Raw genomic sequence first — 22,767 nt, 5'->3', positions numbered from 1 at the left:
AGCTTTAATTAAAGCTGCCACTTCTCATGGCAATGATCCTGGCCGGCCTTGTGCCTCAGTTTCCCCTCGCCTGCCCAGCTGGGGACGTTTCAAGTCACGTTCCCCCCCCCCCGGGCCACCCCTTTCCCCCGTCTCAGGGTGTTTATTTTTCTCCCGTGCAGCATCTTGGGGGAAAATTAATGGGGCGAGGGAAGGAGGCGGCGGGGCGGCCGTTGCCATTCTGCTCACGGCCGGCTGCTCCGGGATGAGTCACCGGCCGTGCTGGGAGTTGGGGGGGGGGGCAACGGCGGCTGCCGTGGCCACAAGCCCCCCTCGGCAGAGCCCCCTTGGCAGGGCCTGGTGGTACCAGGGCTGGGGGGGAGGACGAGCGTGCGGGCCCCGGCAGCCAAACTGAACCGCAGCCGCGATGGCACGGTCGAGCACAAGCATGCGGCCGCTTCATCCGGCACTAATTGCTTTATTAATTCATCCGGGGGGGAAAAATTGCTCCGGAGCGGGCTGGACTCCCCCGCTGCCCCCCTCCGGCTGCGCTCCCGGGGGGCTGAACTCCCCCGAATTAACGCCCAGAACCTGCTGATTATTCCAGATTGCTGCAAAAGTCTATTTTCGCGCTCATCAATCACGATATTAAGTGGTAACGAGCTACCGAGGCTCCCCGCCGGCAGCACGGCTTTGTCTCGCGCGCATCTCTGCCCACGGCCTCTCCCGCGCCCGCCGCCCCCCGTGCCCCCCGCCTCGGGCTTCTCTGCGCCATGGGGTGCCCCCCTTTGTTCAAGACGCTGCCCCTAAGCTGGCTTTGAGCCCCCCAAAAGTTTGAGGACCCCAAAATGTCCCCAGCGGGGTATGGGAGCTCCCACGCCATGTGCTGGGGCTGGCAGCCCACTCTGCTGACCCCAGCATGCAGATGGGGGTCCCATGGGTGCCCCCCCTGCACCCACGGGGCACCCCACCGAAGTGGGGAACCCCCATGGGAGGGGGTACAGCCCCCTTTTTGGAGGCTAAACGGATGCATCCCTGGGCAGCACCCATGGGTGCTAGCCGTTGAAGGCCAGGAGGTGACATGGCCTGGCAGGCAGGGACCTGGCTGAGCCACTGGGGACAGCGGGCCAAGGTGGGGGCTTGGGGATGGCACCCTGGGGGGGGGGGGGGGGGGCCCACCTGGTCCCCCGGTGCCGTGGTGGTGGGTGCTGCACACACCTACGGCATTACATAAGGGCTTATTAATATTCCCCGGGGGCTGCAGCTCGGCGCGTGCCGCGGGAGGCAGCGCGGGTGCTGCTGTGCCCCCCCCAGCTCGCTGGGACCCACCCGGGGCTCTGGCACCCCGATATCCCCCCCCACCGTGTGTGCCCAGAGCCCCCTGAGCCCTCAGCACCGGTCCCTGCACCCCGAGGTTTCCCAGTGGGACACAGATGGCATGGGGGGGGGGGCACAGGGTGGGGGACAAGCTGTGTGTGGGGCAGGGGATGCAGGGGGGCCTTGGGGCAGGGATGGGGTCCCCTCGAGCTCAGGCTGCTCCCAAACCCCCCCACACCCCCCAGCCCAGGGGGGTGATGCCCTAATAGGCAAGAGGCCCAGCAGCCCCCCAGGTTTGGGTAGGTCCTACAATAAGTCGGGGGGCTGCCGCTGCCCCGTGGCCGGTGGGAGGGGATGGTCCCTGGTGTGCGTGTCACCGGCCGCGGTGACGTGTGACGAACGGGGCAGGTCTCGGCAGGGAGCAGGGGGCCTGGGGGAGGTGGGGGTCACGGTCCCCCCTGCCCCAGCCTGCTGCTCGGAGCAGACCCCCTGTGTGGCATGAGGGAGGAGGCCACGGCCCCTGCGTGGGGGGCACCGAGCCAGGGGTTCTGACTCCTTCCCGGGCTGCCAAACCCAGTGAGAGACCCCCAGAACCCCATGGGGGTCCCGGGGCATCTGCCCCCCCATAACTCCACAGGGATCCTGGGGCACCTGAGGTCCTGGGGGACCCCCCCATAGGGGTCCTGGGGTACCACCCCTATAGACCCATAGGGGTCCTGGGGGACCCCCCCATAGGGGTCCTGGGGTACCACCCCTGTAGCCCCATAGGGGTCCTGGGGGACCTTCCTCTCCCACAGCCCTTATGGGGGTCCTGGACACCTCCCTCCCCGTGGGGGGGTCCCGGGCCATCTCCCCCTCCCCAACATCGCCCCGTGGGGGTCCCGGGGCACCCGCCCCCGCCAGTGCCGGGGCTGAGCGGGGCGGCGGGGCTGGGCGGCCCCGGTTCCCGGCCCCCGCCCCCGGCTCCCCCCCGCCCCTCCCCGCCCTCCCGCCGGTGCCTGCTCGGGGAAAGTTGCGGCGAGCCCCGGTCGGCGGAGGCAGAACCGGCAGCAGCGGGAGGACCGGGGTACGGCGGTACCGACTGCACCGGCGGTACAGGCAGCACCGGAGCACGGTAGAACCGGCGCTTCCCGGCCGAGCATCCCCGGGTAGGAGCGCGCAGCATCCCCGGTCCCCCCTCCCACCGCGCCGCTACGCCGGTTCTCCCCATCCCCGGTGCTTCCCTTACCGCTTCTCCCCATCCCGGTTCTCCCCTTATCCCTTCTCCTCATCCCCGGTGCTAGCTTCCCCATCCCCGGTTCTCCCCATCCCCGGTTCTCCCCATCCCCCGTTCTCCCCATCCCCGCTGCTTCCCCATCCCCGGTTCTCCCCATCCCCGGTCCCCCCCCATCCCCGGTTCTCCCCACCCGCCGTGCTCCCCATCCCGCTGCTCCCACCCCCGGTACCCGGGATGCCATCTTAGCTCCGCCGCCCGGGCCGGTGCTGCCTGCGCAGCCGCCGGGTACCGGGCGGGGAGAGAGGCCGCTGCCGGGGCTGCGGGGTGAGACCGGCGGCTTCTCGGCCGCGGCCAGCCGGGCCCCGGGACCGGCCGAGGGACTGACGGTACGTCCCCGCCGCCGCAGGGGCCATGGAGCCGCCGCGGAGCCTCCCGGGGCTGGAGCCCGAACGTGAGGCGCTGGACCCGGCCGGCGGCTGCCCGTCCCCGTTGGAGATCAAGTCGGTCCCCAGCAAGAAGATCTGGGTCAAGCTCCGGGCGCTGTGAGTGACACCCCCCCCCCCCCCCAAAAAAAAAAAAACCAAAAAACGGGACCCCCCCACCAACAAACTGGGACCCCTCAGCCCCAAACTGGAACCCCCAAACTGGGAACCCCCAAATTGGGAACCCCCAAACCGGGAACCCGCAAACCAGGACCCCCGAGCCCACCTGAGCAGCACTGCCCCACCAAACACCCTGACACCTCCTCTAAGAGCCCCCCGGTGCCCCCCACCCTGCGTCCCCCCCACTCCAGGCGGGACCTCCTGGGACCTTCAGCTGCACCCAGGAGCCCTTTGCCCCTGGGACCGCCCCGAGTGCCCCGCATCCCATTCATGCGCTGCCCCCCCCCGCCATGTAGGACCCTCCAGTCACCCTCGTGACCCCCTTGCACCCATTGCAACCCTGTGGGGTGGGGGCACCGGGACCCCCTCAGGCTGGGGGCACCCACAAGGCCTGGGTGGGTCTGATGAGGCGCCTCTGGGGGTGCTGGGCGGGGGCCCCCCGATGCAGCCCCCAACACCCCTCGCCCCGGGTGGCACCGTGGGGTGGGCAGAAGGCTGGGGTGCCCCCAAATCTGGGGCAGCAAAGCGGGTGCCGGGGTGCCAGCCGGCCCCGGGATGGGGGTGACACCCTCTGACACCTCAGGGTGCCACCCTGTAGCCCCCCCCGCCTCGCCGGGGAGCTCTCGGTGGCCCCAGAGGTGCCACCCCCTCGCCCGCGTGCAGTTGTGCTCACGCGTGGGCTCACGTGCGCGCGTGCCCCCTCGCGAACCTGCGGCACGTGCGCTCGCGCGGGTCCTCGTGCGGTGGGCGCAGGCGTGGGCGTGCAAGGGGCGTGCACGGCCGCGCGCGCACACGTGCGCGAGGCCGACCCGCACGTGGCGGCCGGCGAAGGCGCGCTTGTGCACGGGTGCACGCTGGCAGGGGTGTGCACGGTGCCAGTGTGCGGGGGGGGGGGCACGGGGACAAGGACGGGGGCCGGGTGCCCGTGTTGCACGCTCGCTGGCAAGCCGAGCTGCTGAGCGTGTTTCACACGAGCCCAAGGCCGCGGCGGGACTCAGCCGGGGCGTGAAATGTTGGTGCCAGAGTTCTCAGGGTGCGCGCGCAAGCCTGAGCGTGCAACAGGCTGCGCGCATTGGTGTGGGCGTGCAAGCGCTCGGTGGGAGCGTGCACACGCGCGTGCAAAGGTGCGTGCGGGTGGGAGCAGGGGCGCGTGCGCGTGTGCGCACGCGGGAGCGGGCGAGCGTGCACGGGAGCGCGAGTGCACGCCCGTGTGCCGGAGCGCACCTGAGCGTGCACTGGGGAGCGTGTGCACGCGCAGGTGTGCGAGCGCGTGGGCTGCGCCGCGCTCCCGCTCCCCTCGCCTGTCTCCCCCTCCCTGAAATTGCCGGCGGCCGCCCCCGCTGCGGAGGCGTGCGAGGGGCTGGGGGGTCCCTGCCTGCACTGTGCCTGTGCCCCCCCGCCGGGTCCCCCCACCCGCTGCCAGCACCGAGGGGGCAGTGGGGACCCCAGCTTGGGGACGGTCCCCAGCTCCCAGCCAGGGTGACTGGGGTGGGGGGAGCAGTGGGGTGTCCCCAGGGTGCAGGATCCCGGACCCCCCGGAGTGTTGGGGACCGATGGGAGGTCCCCAGGGTGGGGATCAGCTGGGATGGGGACCCCCGGGGGAGGGAACTGGAGGGGTAACAGCACCCATGGGTGCTCGTGGGGTTGCAGTGTCAGTCCCGGGGGGGTCCCCAGTGCTGACTGAACCCTGAGGCTGACCCTGCAGCCCTGCTTGGGCACGGGGTGGCCCTGGGGGCACTGGTACCACTCCTGGGGACCGCGGGGTGCCAGCGGCTCTGCAGGCACCGTCATCCCTGCAGCAGGCCTGGGACACGGCGGTGGCGGTGGTGGGGGGGGGGGGCACGGGGGGGCTGGCAGCAGTGGGGGGCCGTGGGTGGTGACAGGCAGCCCGTGGGGACCGTGGGCGCGGGCATCACCCGCCCGGCAGTGTGACGCAGCGAGACCCCTGCTCCCGCTGCCGGCTGGTGGCCGTCCCTCGTCCCCGGGCTCCGCTCGGGGGTCCCAGCACCGTCCGTGATGGGCGAGTGACGCAGGGGTCCCCAGAGGGTGAGTGACCCCAGGGATAGGTGTCCCTGAGGACGGGTGTCGCCAGGGACGGGTGGCGGGGTGCGGGAAGGTGACAGCCACCTTTCCCAAGGTCACATTCCCCCGCAGCCCGCCAGGCTCGGGAGCTTCGCGCTGGCTTTGAACGTGACGTCTGGCCGCCCCCCGGCCCCCCTCGCTCGCTGGCAGCTGTCACCGTCGTCACCTTGGCCAGGGGACGCGATGGCCCCCACCCGCCGAGCTGGGTCTGATCGTCACGCCGGGGCGAGGCGTGGGGGTGCGCACCGGCCGCGCGCGTGTGCCCTTGCACGCTTGCACGGATCCGCGCTCGCTCGCCTGCCCTCTGGTTTACGGCCGCGCTCACGCGTGCGCTTGCGCACGCGTGCGGACCTGCACACGCGTGCAGACGTGCACAGGCGGGTGGGCTTGTGCCTCTATTTGCTCGCTTGCCCGCACACGTGTGCCAGCTCACGGGGGGTCTCCAACGCCTGCCCACGCGCACACGCGTGTGCACGGGTCGCTGCGCGCTGTGCAGCCAGGCCGGGGCGATGCTAACGAGGCTTGGGAGGTCGTTAGGTGCTGAGAGGGGTGGGGAGGAGTGCGGGGGCCGTGGGACACAGAGGGGGACCCTGTGGGGGACCTGGGGACGCTTTTGGGGCGTGAGCCCTGCTGCGGTGCGGGTCCCCTGGCGCGGGGCGGCGGCCGCTAATTAAAACAAATTGGAATCATCAGCCCGCAGGAAATCCCGCGGGAGCCGAGGCGGATGCCAGCGCTTGCCAGCTCTCCTCACCCTCCCCGCTGCCAGCACCCCGTGTCACCCAGCCGTGGGGACCTGGCGGCTTCGTCCTCCCACCGGAGCGGTGGCGGGGTCCCCTTGTCCCCCCCGTGACCAGGAACGCTGTCCCCACGCGGTCCCACGGCCCCGCTGGCCCCTGCGGTCCCAGCGCTGGTGCCGGTTCCTCCCGGGCCGGCCGGAGTCACGGCACTGTCCCCTCCTGGGGACTGTCCCCCGTGTCGGGGACGAGCGCCGGCATCTCCTGTGTCACTGCCGGTCACGTCCTTCCTGTGGGATTTGGAGCCGCGGGTGGCTGTCCCCAACGCTGGGGGACAGGGGACACGGCGTCTGTTCTCGGCTGGTGACCTGCGGGTTTTGGGGCTCGTCCCCGAGGAGCCAGCGTGGTGGGGACCCCGTGGCCCCGGTTGGGACCATTCCCGTGACCCCCATCCCCCTGCGCCTCAGCCCCTGCTCGCGCCGTGCCTCAGTTTCCCCAAGGGACCGGGCTGGTGGGGACAGCGTGGCTGGGGGCTGGCTGGCCGGGATGTGCACGGCCACGTGCGGTGTTGGACGAGCGCGTGTGACCTCGCGCAGCCTTGCACGAGCGTGTGTGACCTCGCACAGCCTTGCACGAGCGTGTACAGGTCTGTGGGGTCTCGCCTGGCAGGTCCCTCACGCCCGCTGCCAGATCTCGTTAGCCCTAACGAGGCACAGGGCTGCCGGAGCAGCCGTCTGGAAGCCACCGTCGTGTTGCTCCCCCCCGAGGTTTTCACTCGGGGCTGTGACTGGGGTGACGTCCCCACCGCGGGGACACGGGGTGACGGTGCCGGGGATGCCACGTCCCGCCGCGGGGGTCGGCGCAGGCGGGGGGCTGGCCTCTGCCCCGCGGCCACGTGTCCCCGTCCCGTGGGACTGTCACCGCATGCTGTCCCCCTCCCCACGGCCGGGTTTCTGGGTCACCCCGAGGCGCCCCCCGAGCTGCGGGCTGGGCTGGCAGCGTCACGGGAAACTGCTGGCAGCGGGGACAGATGCCACCAGCCTTGGGGACTGTGCACCCGGGTGGTGGGGACTCAGTGGGGGCCAGGTGGGCAGTGATGGGGACCCAGTAGATACCAGTGGGGACCTGCTGGGTGCCAGGTGGGCAGTGATGGGGACCCAGTAGATACCAGTGGGGACCTGTTGGGTGCCAGGTGGGCAGCAATGGGGACCAGTGGGTCCTGATGGAGACCCAGTGGGTGCTGTGTGGCAGCGATGGGGACCAGCGGGTATCGATGGGGACCTGTTGGGTGCTGGTGGCAGTGATGGGGACCTGCTGGGTGCCAGGTGGGCAGTGATGGGGACCCAGTAGATACCAGTGGGGACCTGTTGGGTGCTGGTGGCAGTGATGGGGACCTGCTGGGTGCCAGGTGGGCAGTGATGGGGACCCAGTAGATACCAGTGGGGACCTGTTGGGTGCTGGGTAGCAGTGACAGCGAGGCCTCTGCGAGGGGATAGGGTGGCTGGAGGGCTCAGCCGGACCGGGACAGGGACCAGCGTCCCACCAGGGGCCAGCCGCTGCCCTGTCCCCCCCCCCCCCCCCACCATCCCTCGTCCCAGCCTGGGAGGGAGCTGGCAGAGCCCTGGGGGGCCGTGCCAGCCGTGCCAGCCGGTGTGCGAGCAAGGCGGCTGCAGCGGGAGACATGGCTGCGGGGGCGACGCTTTCCCGGGCAGCCAGATGGGATTCCCCCTCCCCTCCCCGCCACCGCCTCCGCTCCCCCCGCGCCACGACAGACACACGGACACACAGACAGATGGCCGGGGGCCGGCCGGCTGCAGGCACATGCGTGTTCAGGCGTGTGTCAGACGGGGAGGGCTTGCCCCGGGGCAGGGGGGGGGGAACTGGGGAAAGGAGCGTACCCCCGTGTGCACGTGTGTGCTGCGTGCACGCGTCCGCATTGGGGGAAAGCTGTGCACCCGTGTGCTGGTGTGCACGCGTGTGTGCGCGCGCGTGTGTGCGTACTGTGGGTGGGTATTTGCAGGTGTGGGCACATGCGGTGCGCGTGTGGCTGTGCCAAGTGTGCATATGTGTGCTTGTGTGCACCATATGTGTGCGTGTGTGTGCATTGTTGGGCAAGCGCGTGTGTGCATGCCTGTGTGCACACACGTTGTACGTGTGCATTCAGGCATGTACGTGTGCGTGCACATACGTGTGCACGCTTGCTGTGCGCGCAGATCTGGGTGCTCTCTCTGCCAGGGTTTGTCCCCGTGCCACCCCAGGGCCCTGCGCTGGGACGCTGCCATGTCCCCGTGTCCCCCCCATCCCCCTGTCCCATGCAGGTGTTGCAAGTTGGCAGGGGGGAAGGCGGCGGCCACAATGGGCTCCTGTCCCCACATCCCCATGCTGCTGGGGCACCCGTGGGTGCTGCTGCCGTCCCCCCCCCATGGCAGAGCCCGTGACCCTGCGCAGGGCCCACCTGCGGGGCCCCATCCTGCGGTGAGTCCCCGGGGACCCCTGGACCCTCGGCACTCAACGTGGGGGAGGCTTCTGGGGGAGGGAAACTGAGGCACGGCAGGGCCTGGGGGGTGCTGAGCACCCTGACCCCGCTGTGGGTCCCCAGAGTGCAAAGCCACCCCACCACGGAGTCCCCCCCACCCCAGGCTGTGTGTGTCCCCCCCCTTTCTGGGTTTGTCCCTGTCCCCACAGACGTCCCAGCTGCCACCGTGGTCCCACTGACCCAGTGGGCTGGTGAGGACTTTGTGCCCGGTGTCACCCGGGGCTCCAGGGTGGGTGACGTGGTGGGGGCAGCCACCCTCCGGGCTGGGGACAGGGTGACCCCCGAGCTCGGGGTGCTGGGGGGAGCCCTGTGGCCTTTTGGGCTTCTCCAGTGTGTGGGGGGAAACCTGCCACCCCCTGCCTGCACCCCTGCCCGCACCCTTGCCCTTGCCCCTGCCCAGTTCCCACGGGGGGGGGGGGGTGCCCCCTCCCCAGCGCTGGGTGCTGAGCTCCAGATGCTGAGTGCAGGATGAGCCGTGGGTGCTGATCTCTGGGTGCTGGGTGCAGGAGAAGCTCTAGGTGCTGGATGCTGAGCTCCGGCTGCTGCGTGCAGGATGAGCTTTGGGTGCTGTGTGGGTGCAAGCTGAAGGGTTTTCGGTGCAGGCTGAGCTCTGGGTGCAGGATGCTGGGTACTGGGTGCAGGACACTTTTTGGACACAGGGTGCTGGGTGCTCTGGCTGCCCCCCGCATCCCCCCCCCAGCCGTGCCATGGCCGCGCTCCCACCTCGACCCTCCCCTTGCTGCCACCATCGCTTTGGGGGGTCCCCTGGGCGGGTGCCCACCACCCCGCACTGACACGGGACACGTGCACACACGTGCACGCCTACCTATAGGTGCCGCCCACGCGTGTCAGGGCGTGTGCGTGGGCACATCCACTTGCAGGGCAGCTGGGGACCCCTGCCGCTGCCCCCCGCTGCCACCTCCATCCCCGGGGTGTGGGGGGGGCCGGTAACGGGGTGCCCGGCTGCCCGCAGGCTGCGTTACATGGTGAAGCAGCTGGAGACGGGTGAAGTGAACGTGGAGGAGCTGAAGAGGAATTTGGAATACGCCGCCTCGCTGCTGGAGGCCGTCTACATCGACGAGACGAGGTGCGGGCGAGGGGCCGTGGGGCGACAGGGGGACACGGGGCGGGGGGGGGATGATGCCCGCCCCGATGCCACCCCCCCCCACCCCGTTGCCATCCCGTAGGCAGATGCTGGACACAGAGGATGAGCTGCGGGAGATGGGCTCGGACGCGGCGGTGCCCTCGGAGGTGCGGGACTGGTTGGCGGCCACCTTCACCCAGCAGGCGCGGGCCAAGGGGCGCCGGGCAGAGGAGAAACCCAAATTTCGCAGCATCGTTCACGCCGTCCAGGCTGGCATCTTCGTGGAGAGGTGGGTGCTGGGTGGCACACCCCCCCGGGTGGATGGGGAAGTTGAGGAGGGGGGGGGCATGGCTGGGATGGAGATGGTGATGGGGGGGTGGGAGTGCGGTCCCCAGCTGTCCCATGGCAGCCAGGGGCTGTGCCCAGCACCCAGGTGGGTCCCCAAGCACCCGGACTGTCCTCAGCAGCCAGGTTTGTCCCCAGCACCCAGCTGAGTCCCTGAGCACCCAAGTCTGTCTCCTGCCCCCCAGGGTTTGTCCCCTGGCACCCAAAGTCTGTCCCTGACCACCCAGGTGGGTCTCCAAGCACCCAGCTCTGTCCCCCAGCACCCACATCAGCCCTGACTTACCCCCCCCTTGCAGGATGTTTCGGCGGACGTACACGGCCGTGGGGCCCAGCTACTCCACCTCCGTCCTGAACTGCCTGAAGGTACCGGGGGGGTGGTGGTGGTGGGGGGGGCACCCCAATACCCCACGGGGATGCTGCCCCGCTGGCACATTGCCCTGGCCTGGCAGCGCCTGGGCACGGCTGCCCCATCCGCATCACTGGCTTTGCAGGATATGGCCCGGGTTGCCCAGGGGAGATGGCACCCGGCGCTGTGGGGCATGGCTGGGCATTGCCTGGCACGGCTGGGTGTCACTGGGCATCACTGGGTGTCACTGGGCATTGCGCTTGCCCCGCTGCTGGGGTAATGCCCCCATCTGCCCCCAGAGCCTCGACCTGTGGTGCTTCGATGTCTTTGCGCTGAACCGGGTGACGGACGATCACTCCCTGAGGACCATCGTCTTCGAGCTCTTCACCCGACACAACCTCAACAGCCGCTTCAAGGTGCGCCCATGCCCGTGCCCCCCCCACCCCCCGGGCCGGGTGCCTGGGACGTGCCGGTGGCTTTGCACGCGCGAGTGCATCCGCGAGCGCGTGTGCCCGTACCGCAGATCCCCACCGTCTTCCTGACGACGCTGCTGGATGCGCTGGAGGCCGGCTACGGGAAGTACCGGAACCCTTATCACAACCAGGTCCACGCCGCCGACGTCACCCAGACCGTCCACTGCTTCCTTCTCCGCACCGGCATGCTGGTACGGGGGCGTGGGGGGACCCACGGGGGTCCCACGGGGGTCCCGGGCCGTGGCTGGGCCCTGGGCTAGTGGCCGGTGCTGGGTGCTGGTCCAGGCGATGCTTGTTGCCACGGAGACGGTGCCACCTAGTGACTGTGCTGTCACCATGGAAATGTCACCGGGCTGATGGAGGGGACAGGGTGACCCCCGGCTTGGGGGGGACGGGTGGGCACACGTGGGGTAACACCTGGCACACGCGTGTGCCCTGTCGTCCCCGCACGGCTATCACGCTTGTCACAGGCGCATGCACACGCTCGTGGTGTGTCCCACGCGTGTCCCGGACAGGTGTGCGTGGCCGTGCACGCGTGTAGTCACACGCAGTTCTGCAAACACACACGCACACGGAGGACCCCACAACCGTTCAGCCCCATGCCCCTCGCGGGGGGGCACTGGAGCAGCCGGTCCCCGTCCCCCTGACGCCCGCGTCCCCCCAGCACTACCTGACGGAGATCGAGGTCCTGGCCATCATCTTCGCTGCCGCTATCCACGACTACGAGCACACGGGCACCACCAACAGCTTCCACATCCAGACCAAGTGAGGGCGGGTGGCACGGCGCGGGTGGCACGGCACGGCGCGGGTGGCATGGCGTGGGTAGCATGGCATAGCATGGACAGAACAGGCAGGGCTGGGGACCCTCTTGTGGGGACACTTGGGACGCTGTGGGGCATGGAAAGGACTGAATAGCACCCTGGGGACACCCAGGACACCTGGTGTCACCTAGATGGCTGGAATACAGATGTGCTGGCACCTTGGGGACACTCGGTGCCAGCGATACGGCCAGGATACAGCTGTGCTGGCACCCTGGGGACGCCCAGGGCCACTGATACAGCTGGGATACAGCTGTGCTGGCACCCTGGGGACATCCCTCTCCCCGGGGCGGGGGTCAGCCCGTCCGCCACCGTGCCGGGGTCCCACCGTCCCCTGCGTCCCCAGGTCGGACTGCGCCATCCTCTACAACGACCGCTCGGTGCTGGAGAACCACCACATCAGCGCCGTCTTCCGCATGATGCAGGACGATGAGATGAACATCTTTGTCAACCTCACCAAGGACGAGTTTGTGTAAGGTCCCCGTCCCTGTCCCCGGGACTGTCCCCAGCTGGGACGCGGGACCCTGACAGCGTTTCCCCCCTTCCCTGGGGCGCAGGGAGCTGCGGGCGCTGGTGATCGAGATGGTCCTGGCCACCGACATGTCCTGCCACTTCCAGCAGGTGAAGTCCATGAAGACGTCCCTGCAGCAGCTGGAGAGGTGAGTGCAGGTGCCCACCCGGGTTGTGGGGGGGTTGTGTGTGTGTCCCAGAGGTTTTGGGGACAAACCTCAGCACCGGGGTCCCCTCCCCAGGATCGATAAGTCCAAGGTGCTGTCGCTGCTGCTGCACGCGGCCGACATCAGCCACCCCACCAAGCAGTGGTCGGTGCACAGCCGCTGGACCAAAGCCCTGATGGAGGAGTTCTTCAGGCAGGTAGGGCGCCCGCGTCCCCCAGGATGGGCGGTGGGACGTGGGGACCACCCCTTGGGGACATGTCTCCCTTGCCTTGCCAGGGGGACAAGGAGGCTGAGCTGGGGCTGCCCTTCTCGCCCCTCTGCGACCGCACCTCCACGCTGGTGGCCCAGTCCCAGATCGGTGAGTGGTGGTGGGTCCCCGTCCCCACCCTGTCCCCAGCCACCAGCCTCGCCGTGGGGCGGCGGGGGGGTGTCCCCATTGACTCCGTGTCCCTTCCCCACCGCAGGCTTCATCGACTTCATCGTGGAGCCCACCTTCTCCGTGCTGACCGATGTGGCTGAGAAGATGGTGCTGCCCAACGCCGAGGACGGCACCAAAGCCAAGGGCAATCCGGTGGCCGGCCAGCAGGCCAGGTCAGCCGCGCCGGCCTGCCTCAGTTTTCCCCTTCCCCACGGGGAGGTGGTGGGGTTCAGCCTGGGGGTGGGGGACAGCCGCTTATTTTGGGACCTGGGAGGTGGCAGTGGTGGCTCTGCCCTGCTCTCAGCCGTCCCCGTCCCCGCAGCTCGCAGTGGCGGCAGCCGTCCCTGGACGAGCACCTGGAGCTGGGGGATATCAAAGCCGACCTGGCTGGGTTCCGCTCCACCTGGACCAAGTACATCCAGGAGAACAAGCAGAAGTGGAAGGAGCGGGCGGCCAGCGGTAGGTGACGGCCACCACGGCCATCGGGGAGGGGATGGGCACCATCCCGGGGATACGTGGGACCAGGTCTGTGCCGAGCATCCCTGGGTGGGGAGGTGGCCCAAGCACAGAGTGGGTGACCCCCCCCCCCCCCCCGGGTGGGGAGATGAGTTGGGGGGGGGGTCGCAGCCCCCGTGGGTGGTTGGAGCGACCCCCCCCCAGCCCCACGTCCCGCCGCAGGCATCACCAACCAGGCGTCCATCGAGGAGCTGTCGCCCTGCGAGGAGCAGTCGCCCGCGGCCCCCAGCCGGCACAGGCAGAACGGGGACGTGGAATAGCACCGGGAGGAGCGAGGTGGGCACGGGGCGGGGGGGGGGGGGGGCAAACTGTAGAAGGTGTGTGTGTGGGGCGATTGGTGGCATTGCCGTGACCGTCCCTCCCGACAGCAGGTCCTCGTCCAGCTGAGTGACGCCGTCTCGCCCAAAGTCTTCGACGCCATCGAGTTCAGCACCATTTGCAGGGAAGGAGCCGCCCGGGGCCGCAGGAGGATCAGTGCCAACCTCCGCGCCAGGAGCATCCCCGGGGCCGGCAGCCCCCCAGCCCGGCCAGCTCCGGGTGCCTGTGCCAAATCGGCCACCGAGCCGCGTGGCCTTGGGCCACGGGTGACGGTGACGCCGCTCCTCTCACTGCCACGCCAGCGGCTGCCCGGCGCCTCCCCCCACCGGGTTTTGTCCTTACGGCTTTTTAAAAAAGCTTCTTTTTGCCCCACTGGGGAGCTGGGGGAGGCGGGGGGGGGGGGGGGCTGGGGACAATGATGGTGGCCCTGGGGATAGCAGGGGACCAAGGGATGGAGGAGCCATGTCAGACACGCTGTCACCCTGAGAGCACCGCAGTCCCCTCTGTGCCTGCTGGGGCTGTCCGGTGACACCGTGATGGGTGGCCCTTAATGTCCCCCTGTGCCCCCCCCCCACCTGTCCCAAGCATCCCTATCCTGGGATATGTGTCTTTTTGTCACCTGGGCTGGGGACACATCCCTGTAGGTCCTGTCCCCAGGTCCGCTGGCCGCAACGGCACCTCAGAGTTTCCCCTCGGGGTCCTGCCCTACGCGGTGTGGGCAAGGCTGGGAGCTGGGGGGGGGCGGGCAGCGAGGCGGTGGTGGGGCAGCATGTGTGGGGCAGGAGTAGCGGTGGGAGCTGGGGCTGGGGCACAGCAGGAGGGCAGAATTGGGCCAGCCCCTGGCTCCGGCATCCCCCAGCTCCAGGGTGCCTCTAGCAGCTTCTGGCTCCGGTGTGCTTCCAGCATCGCTGGCTCCAGCGTGTCTCCAGCATCCTTCAGTTCCAGCATGCCCCCCCAGTATCCCTCCCCTGCTTGCTCTGGCTTTGCTGTGCCTCCGGCATCCCAGCTCCAGTGTGCCTTGAGCATCCTCTGGCATCCCAGCTCCCGGTGTGCCTCGAGCATCCTCCAGCATCTCGGCTCTGGTGTGCCTCACGCATCCTCCGGCATCCCAGCTCCGGCGTGCTTCGAGCATCCTCTGGCATCCCTGGCTCCAGCGTGCCTCGAGCATCCTCCGGCATCTTGGCTCTGGTGTGCCTCGAGCATCCTCCGGCATCTTGGCTCTGGTGTGCCTCACGCATCCTCCGGCATCCCTGGCTCCGGCGTGCCTCGAGCATCTTCCAGCTCCGGCATCCTCCTGCTCCGGCATCCCAGCTCCGGCCGCCCTGCCCCGCCGCGTCCATCGCCCAGCCGCCGTGGCACGGCCCGTCTGTGTTTGTACTTTTCTACCCTGCGGTAACGCGTCGTGTCCCCACCCGGTCACCGCTGGCAGAGCTACACCTCGCGCCCACCCACACACGCATGTGAAACCAAGCGTCGCCGCTAACGAGCAATTAATAAACAGTACACCACCACCAGCCCGGCTCCTGCACCCTCAGCCCGGGGGACCTGGCTTGACCCCAGTGCTGGGGGGGGTGATGGGGGGCCAGGATGCCCTCCTGGGGGGACAGTGGCCGGGGCCTGGGGACGGCTGGGAGGGGGACAGAGGGGGTGGCACGGCTGGATTGGACCCCTGGGGGGGGGGGCTGAAGCCCGGAGGCGGGTGCTGCCCCCCAGCACCCAAAGGGGGGGTCCCATGCCCCCCCCCGGCGCGAAGGCAAGGAGGACGCGGTGGGGAGAAGGGATCCCTTTAATACCGGCTGAAGCGGGGGGGGTCCCCGCGCCCGCCCAGGCGTGTGCACGCGTGCTCTGTGTGTACGCACATGGGCGTGCATGCAAATCACATGTGCAAAGTGCGCGGGCTTGCCCCCCCCGCCCCCCGTGTCCATATGTGCACACGTGTGTGCGTGCAAACGCCCGGGTTTCCCCCGCGGGTGCATGCATGTGCACCCCCCCGCCACACGTGTGCAAGCGTGCACACCTTACCAGCGTGTACATGCACACATGCGTGTGCATGGGAAGGATGGAGCGCCCCGTGTCCCTGGGAGCAGCGGGGCCACACGTCCCCCAGCCTGGGGGGGGGTGGTGGTGGTGACAGCGGGGTGGCCGGGGGGGGGCCCTGGGGACACCCCGGGGCTGGCAGTGAGGGGGGGGGCGGCATGAGCCGTGCTGCAGGGGTGCTGCTCGGTGTCCCCAGCGTCACCTGCCCTGGGGACCTGGGAAGGGCGAGGGGACAGGGTGGGCAGCCCGGCTTGCCAGCGTCCCCAGAGCCCCCCCAGGGGGGACCTGCCCGCGGCAGTAAAAAAAAAAAAAAAAAAAAAAAAAAAAATCCTCCGGAAGCCCCAAAGCAGCCGTCGAAATCTTAGAAAACGATCAGATAAAAAAAATAATGCAGCGTTTGGCTCCTTCGGCCCGGCCGTGGCCTCGTTCCTGCCGCCGCTGGCACCTGGGGACAGAGGGGAGCCGTGCTGGGGGACGGGCACCCTGCGGTCGAAGACCCCCCCCAGCCCTGCCCCATCCCCAGCAATGCCAGAGCCACGTCCCCGGTGCCACCCGCGCCCCGTGTCACTGTCCCCTTCCCTGGCATGCTGCCCAGGATACCTCCATAGTGTCCCAGTACCTTCCCCAGTGCCCAGTATCCCCTGCAGTGTCCCAGCAGAGTATCCCTGTACACCCCCAGTGCCCCCAGTACCCCACCAGTGCCCCAGTACAGTGTCCCAGTACCTCCCCAGTGCTCCAGCAGAGTGTCCCTGTACACCCCCAGTGTCCCAGTACCCCCCCAGTGCCCCAGTACAGTGTCCCAGTACCCCCCAGTGCCCTAGTACAGTGTCCCAGTACCTCCCCAGTGCTCCAGCAGTGTCCCTGTACACCCCCAGTGTCCCAGTACCTCCCCAGTGCCCCAGCAGAGTGTCCCAGTACCCCAGTACAGCATCCCAGTTACCCCCCCCAGTGCCCCAGTACGTACCTACTGGCTGCTGGCAGCACCCTTGCCGCTGGCCTCCTTCGGTGCTATATGGGTGCCCTCCTCGGCCAGGCTTTGCCGCTCGTCTCCGTGGGTCCCTGCGGGTGCCGTGGGGCAGGGGGTGAGCTCAGCGCCCCCCCCACCCCCCCCGCTGCACCCCACAAACCATCCCAGCACCCCCAAACCCCCCAATTCCGGGTGCGTGGAGGCTCGCGGGGCTGGGAAGGAGAGGTACTCACGCTCGCCGGGACCGGGGCCACCCTCGTGCGTGGCCAGCGGGCAGGTGCCACCGGGACTGTGGCTGTGCTCGGTGTCACTGTGGTGGCAGCGGCCAGGGCCACGCTCCTGGCCGGCGGCGGCGGCGGCTGCCTCCTCTTCCTCGTCGCCCTGCGCCTGCTTGCACAGGTGATGCTCCACCATCATCTGCAGCTCTGCCAGGCAGGGAGCGGTGCTGGGGTGGTGGTGGCGGTGGTGGCGGTGGGGGGGACGACGACGACGCGGTGACCGTCCCCACGCTCCCGGTGACACCGGGGAGATGTAGCCCGGCAAGCTTGGTGGCCTCCTGTCCCCTCTGGTGGCATTTGCCACGGCTGGACCCCGTGTGCCCACGGGCACAGCCACGCTCCTGACCTGGGCACGGCTGAGCAGGTCCAAGGCCAGCGCAAAGGTGGTGGCATCCCTCCCGCTCGTCACCGGGGGGGGGGACACACACCGTCACCCCCTGTGTCGCCCCCCCCCCCCCCCCCAAAATACCTTTCATGGTCGGGGTGGTGCGGGAAACTTTCTTCCTCTGCCTGGGTGACATGGCCAGACCCGACTGCGAGGGAAGGGGAGGTGCGTGAGTGGGGGGCACCCTGGGGGCACCCCGAGGGGCTGGGGGCTTCCCCGCAGCCCCCCACCATGGCAGCAGCACCTACCTTCAGCAGGGGGTTAGGCAGTCGGTCCTCGTCAATCTCTGGGGGGGACAGCCGGGGGGGTGGGGGGGGGGGGGCAGAAGGACCAGAGGTCAGCGGCGGGAGCGGGGTGCTGGGCTCCATCCTGCACCCCCAACGTGAACCCGGCCCCGCTGGGTCGGCCCATCACCCGTGGGTGCTCGGCGTGGCTGTGGGTGCCATTGGGACAGTCCCGCTCCCCCCCCCCCCCAGCATCGCCATGCCCCCCACGTTGCCACGGGAACCAGCATCCCGTCCCCTGCTGTGTCCCTGTCCCCACCAGGCTGGCAGCCCCCCCCCCCGGCAGCATCCTGACACACCCCCCCCCCCCCCTTCCCCGGGATGATGCTCAACCCCGTGGAGCTGATTTATTCCCAGCCGGAGCCTGCTGCCCCGAGTGGGTACGGGGTTTGGAGGTGGCACTTGGGGACAGAGTCTCCCAGCCACCGGGGTGTCCCCAAAGCAGGGGACAGATAATACCACCCCCAGCTGGGGGGGGGGGGGGGGGGCAGGGAGGCCATGACACAGCTGCCAGCCGGGTCAGACCCCGTCCCCAAAGGCCACATGCCTGGTCGGGCCAGTGACCGAGAAGATCTTAAATGTCACAGCTGGTGTCCCCTGCTCCCCGTGCCAGCAGGGGTGGCCCCGTGCCGTTGTCCCCAGTGTCCCTGGCACGGTGTCGCGGGCAGCTGCTTCTCCCAGAGATGGATGGGCTGAGCGAGACCCGGGGCCGGATCCTGGAAACGCAGCCCTGGAGCAGGGAGGGCAGGGGCTGAGCCGGGCTGGGTGACACACAGGGACAGTCCCAGGGTGGGGGACACAGGGTCCTGTTGTGGCAGGGTGCAGGATGAGTCCCGCTGCAACCAGTGTGCTGTGGACCTCAGCATCATGTATGGGGGTCCCTGAGCATCATGTATGGGGGTCCCTGAGCACCCCCGGGTGGGCTGCAGCCTGGGGTGACAGGGTGACACGCGCAAGGACCCACCTGGGGACGACTGGTCGCTGCTCAGGACCAGGTTGGCAGGAGTTGGTCGGCGCCTCCGGATCTGGGGGGGGGGACGGACGGGAAAGAGTCGGGACCTGCGGCTGTACCCCGAATCCCATCGCGCCCACCCGGACCCCCACCAGCACCGAGACACCCCCCCCCCCCCCCGATGTCCTCGTCCCTGGGGCAGTGGTGGCCCCATGGGGATGGAGGATGCCGGCCAGGGCCCCGAGCCCAGCGGCTCCCGTGGCCGGACACATGTGTCTTTTAAATCACCATCTCCCGGCCAGCCCTAATGACAGCCGGGAGCTAATTATACCCCAGCCCCAGGAAGCGCTCGGGGACATCGGTGTGGTGACACTGCCGGGGCCCTGCCCTTCCTTTGCGGGCACAGTGTCCTTGCCCAAGGTCACCTGGAGCATCCCGGGCTGCTCCCACCCCACGTCCCCCGCTCAGCGCCTTCAGGGGGATTTTGTGGCCCCGTTGGAGGATTCGGTGGCCGTGGCGTGGCCGTGTCCAGTGGCAGGAGTGGCAGCGGTGACAGCGGTGACACGGTGCCCTGCGGGTGCTCCCTCGCCCCCTTTCCCCGCTGACCCACTAACTGAGTTGCTCCGAAAAAATGAATTTCCCAGCGAGGATTCCCTAATGAGGCGGAATGCCTAATGAAATGCTGATGAGATGCTAATGAGGCGGGTGAGCGGCTGGGCGGGCGGAGGAAGCCCCCTCCCCACCTCCCCCGGCCCCAGCCCACCCCCGGCCCCCCGCAGCATCTTCTCCGTGTCGGCCCCGTTGCCATAGAAACCCGCGATCTGGATTTTAAACGGAGATTAGAGGGAGCCGGGAATTGCCGGGAATTGCCCGGAATCGCCCTCTCCCCGTCAGGGACCTGCTGACGAGCCCCCCACTCCGGGGCTGGGGTCCAACCACCGCCCCCCCCAGACACCCAGCGATGGGGCTGGGATGGGTCAGGCAACCCCCAGAGCTGGATCCGGCCCTGCAGCCCCTACTGATGGACCCCGGGGAAGCCAGAGCCACCTCCGGGCTGCTCTAGCACCTCCAAAGTCTCCCCTAGGTGTGGGGCAGGGCTGTGCCCCACAGACTAGCCCCCCGGCTTGGGGATGGAGTGGGGGACAACGGTGCCACCCACTCAAGGTCACCCAGATAGAGCTGAGCACCCCAAGCTGCACTCCCCTTCCCGCTCCGGACTGGGTGGGGGACCCAGGCATCTGGGCGGCTCCCGCCCCGACGCCCTGGGGAGGGATGCTCCGGTCCTCCCTCCGTCCTTCCCTCCCTCCCTCCCTCCCTTCCCAGCTTGGCCAGGGCATCGCGCTCTCCCGCTGCCGCTATTTTTAGATCAATCTCCACCATCGATTAAGAAGCGCCACGGCCGAGAGCGGCAGGAGCCCGGCCCTGGCAGCCTGCGGCGGGCACAGCATCGCTGGGGGGCTGCTCCCACCGGGCCTGGGGTGGGGGCTGATCCCAGGGCGGAGCTGGGATGGGAACGGGATTGGAGACCAGAATGGGATCAGGGATGGAAACGGGATGGGCCCAGCTCATCTCTAAGCGTGATGGAGCAAACACCCCTGGATCGTCCCCTCCAGCCTTGGGGACACACTGTGCTGAGGGTGGAGTTGGGCACCCAGGCAGAGATGCAGGACAAAGCCCTGGGCCAGGCCTGGCACCCATGGGTGGCATCCAGGAGGGCCAGGGCAGATGGATGCTCTTGGCAGAGATGGGGGTCAAGGAGCCACAGGGCCTGTGGGCACACAGGGGACTCCAGAAGGTCCGTGGGGACGAGGTCCTTTTGGAGGGTGGGGCTGGACAGGCTTGGGGACAACCCTGCAGGACACAGGGACACCGTGCCACAGCCTGGCAAGGGGCTGACACAGCCAAGCCCTCCAACAGTGTGAGCCCCCGATGAGGGGAACCCCCATCAGGTCTTCCCCTGCAGGGACACCCCAAAAAAGGGGAGCTGTAAACGCAGGGAGGGGACATCAGCATCGTCACCTGCTGCCACCGCCCGAGGCTGGCTGTCGGGGCCCTGCCACACCACCAAGTGCTCCCGAACTGGGGCTCCGACAGGCGCCGAGAAGTGGCTGAACTCCCCTGGGAGGGGAAACTGAGGCAGGGATGGGCAGGGGACTCCCCAGAGCAGGGTCATGCCCAAGCCCCCCTGTAACCCGGCCATGACGGGAGGTGGGATGCGGGCACCCGTACTCCTCACTGCAGCCGAGGCGGGTGCTGGGGGTCTCACGCCCACCACCCAGCAGCCCCCCCCCCGGCTCTCGCCCTCGCTCCTGGGGGGGCCGCGCTGCAAATGAGCCGTGCGGCAGCCCCAGATGGTGCGTGGCCGTATTTAGCGACAGTGAGATGCTCGCCGGGGAGGCGGCCCACGCTCGCCTCCGTGCCGCTGGCATGCAGGGGCTCCTCGGCCAGGAGCCACCCGCCTGCCGGGGACCCCCAGCCTGGTGGGGGGACGGCTGGGACCCCCCCCCCACCATCAGCATCCTCAAGCCCCCACAGAGCTTCTCACGCCTGGTGATGATGGGGACCGTGGTGTGGCCGGGTGGTCCTTTCAAAACCCCTCTTGTCCCCTGCAGCCCCCAGGGTTGGGGGGCACAGCCAGAGTGGGGTGAAGTGGGCAAGGAGAGGGGGTCGGGCTGCCCGGGGCGGGGGGTGTCCCCGGCTGCCTGTGGGCATTTCTGCCGTGTCCCCCGGCCGGGCCGTCCCGTCCCCGCTGCTATTCTGGGATCCCCTCCAGCGGGAACAGGGGTTGAGCAAGGGCTGGAGGGCCCCGGGGGGGGCCCGTAACCCTACACCCCCCCCCCCCTCCCCGGGATGGCCCAGGAGGCATCGTGCTGAGCCAGCACATGGCCCTGGCACTGCCACCCCGGTCCCCACGGCCACCCCGGTCCCCACGGCCACCCCGTCCTGCCCACGGCATCAGGCAGCCCCGAGCCCACGGAGGTGCTTGGGGTGCAGCGGGGGCTCCTCCGCGGGGGCGGTGGGGGGGGGTGGCACCGGGGGTGTCCCCGGTACCGGGGGCGGTGTGGGGGGGCTGCACCCACCTGGCAGCAGCCAGGCGCGTCCTTCCACGCCGCAGCCGTCCCCGTGTCACCCACCGCACCCAGGGGTGCCCCCACCGCCCCAACACCGGGGAGGTCGCACCGGGGCTGCTCGGTTGTCGTCCCCCCCCCGCCCCGGTCCGTGCCCTTCCCGTGTCCGCAGCCTCCCACACCGCCCGGTACACCCCCCCCGCGCCCCGGCCCGGTCCCCGGCAGGACCACCCGGCTCTCCCCCAGCCGCGCAGCCCCGGTGTCGTCCCCGGTCCCCGGTCCCCGGTCCCCCCCTCACCTGCTCGGCCGCCTCCGGGTCGAGGTGCGGCTCCAGCAGCGGCACCGTGAACTGGATCTTGCGGGGGCTGTTGGGTTCCATGGCGGGCGGCGGCTCCGGCGGCTCCCGGCGGCTCCCGGCGGCTCCCGGCCCTGCCCGGGCCGCCCCGCCCCGGCCCCGCCCCGGCCCCGCCCAGCCCCGACCCCGCCCCCGGTCCCCCGGTCCCCTCCCGGTCCCCGGTCCCCGCCGCGGCGCGCGCGGACGGACGGTGGGACCTCCCCGGGAGAGACGCAGGGACACGGGGATGGACACTGGGACCATGCGCTGGGAGACTGGGATGGACACATGGACGCAAGGACGGACACGCGGACAGACCCTGGGCACAGGGACAGACACGCAGACACATGGACGGACACACAGAGACACACGGGTGCACCCAGGGCACAGGGACAGACACACGGACAGACCTTGGACACAGGGACGGACACGCAAACGCAAGGATGGACACACGGACAGACCCTGGGCACAGGGACAGACACGCAGACACATGGACGGACACACAGACAGACCGCAGGACAAAGGGACAGACATGCAGACGCAAGGATGGACACATGGACAGACCCTGGGCACAGGGACAGACACACAGACACATGGACAGACACACGGACAGACCCCAGGACACAGGGACACACAGACACAAGGATGGACACAGGGACAGACCCTGGACACAGGGACAGACATGCAGACACAAGGACAGACACATGGATGCACCCAGGGCACAGGGACAGACACACGGACAGACCTTGGACACAGGGACAGACACACAGACACAAGGATGAACACACAGACAGGCCCTGGGCACAGGGACAGACACGCGGACACAAGGACAGACACACGGACAGACCCCAGGACACAGGGACAGACACACGGACACAAGGATGGACACACGGATGGGCCCTGTGACACAGGAACAGGCACATGGACACAAGGACGGACACAGGGACAGATCCCAGGACACGGGGACAGACACGTGGGCACAAGGACAGACACATGGACAA

At 69.2% G+C, this 22,767-nt stretch overlaps 3 protein-coding genes across 4 annotated transcripts; 2 read left to right on the top strand and 1 right to left on the bottom strand.

Annotated features, from left to right (window-relative positions):
- The first annotated feature begins 1,444 nt into the window (after nt 1–1,444).
- On the top strand, nt 1,445–13,851 carry PDE1B (phosphodiesterase 1B). 2 transcript variants are annotated; one of them, XM_030037927.2, is made up of 16 exons: nt 1,445–2,444; nt 2,919–3,054; nt 9,440–9,553; nt 9,654–9,839; nt 10,192–10,258; nt 10,541–10,657; nt 10,765–10,905; nt 11,379–11,479; nt 11,879–12,004; nt 12,090–12,191; nt 12,285–12,405; nt 12,486–12,567; nt 12,674–12,800; nt 12,950–13,086; nt 13,306–13,419; nt 13,515–13,851. In XM_030037927.2, the coding sequence occupies exons 1-15, from the start codon at nt 2,099–2,101 to the stop codon at nt 13,401–13,403; spliced, it is 2,001 nt and encodes a 666-aa protein (XP_029893787.2). In that variant the 5' UTR covers nt 1,445–2,098; the 3' UTR covers nt 13,404–13,419; nt 13,515–13,851. The 2 variants fall into 2 exon arrangements, with proteins under 2 accessions (XP_029893787.2, XP_029893788.2); XM_030037928.2 differs by having other exon boundaries at nt 13,512–13,851.
- Nucleotides 3,244–7,354, top strand: LOC121233814. Its single transcript, XM_041128795.1, has 2 exons — nt 3,244–7,146; nt 7,281–7,354. Exon 1 carries the CDS (start codon nt 3,670–3,672, stop codon nt 4,732–4,734), a length of 1,065 nt encoding a protein of 354 aa, XP_040984729.1. The 5' UTR covers nt 3,244–3,669; the 3' UTR covers nt 4,735–7,146; nt 7,281–7,354.
- Nucleotides 13,852–15,233: 1,382 nt separating the features above from the next.
- On the bottom strand, nt 15,234–21,880 carry PPP1R1A (protein phosphatase 1 regulatory inhibitor subunit 1A). The gene is made up of 7 exons (XM_030037973.2): nt 21,731–21,880; nt 18,377–18,437; nt 17,377–17,414; nt 17,213–17,276; nt 16,699–16,890; nt 16,463–16,557; nt 15,234–15,943 (listed from the first exon to the last, which is right to left on the bottom strand). The coding sequence occupies exons 1-6, from the start codon at nt 21,809–21,811 to the stop codon at nt 16,463–16,465; spliced, it is 531 nt and encodes a 176-aa protein (XP_029893833.1). The 5' UTR covers nt 21,812–21,880; the 3' UTR covers nt 15,234–15,943.
- Between the last annotated feature and the right edge of the window lie 887 nt (nt 21,881–22,767).

Source organism: Aquila chrysaetos, chromosome 15 (genome assembly GCF_900496995.4).
Source record: "Aquila chrysaetos chrysaetos chromosome 15, bAquChr1.4, whole genome shotgun sequence".
Classification (NCBI taxonomy): Eukaryota; Metazoa; Chordata; class Aves; order Accipitriformes; family Accipitridae; genus Aquila; species Aquila chrysaetos.
Note: the sequence above shows the minus strand (reverse complement) of the source record. Positions and strands in the feature narration are given on the sequence as shown.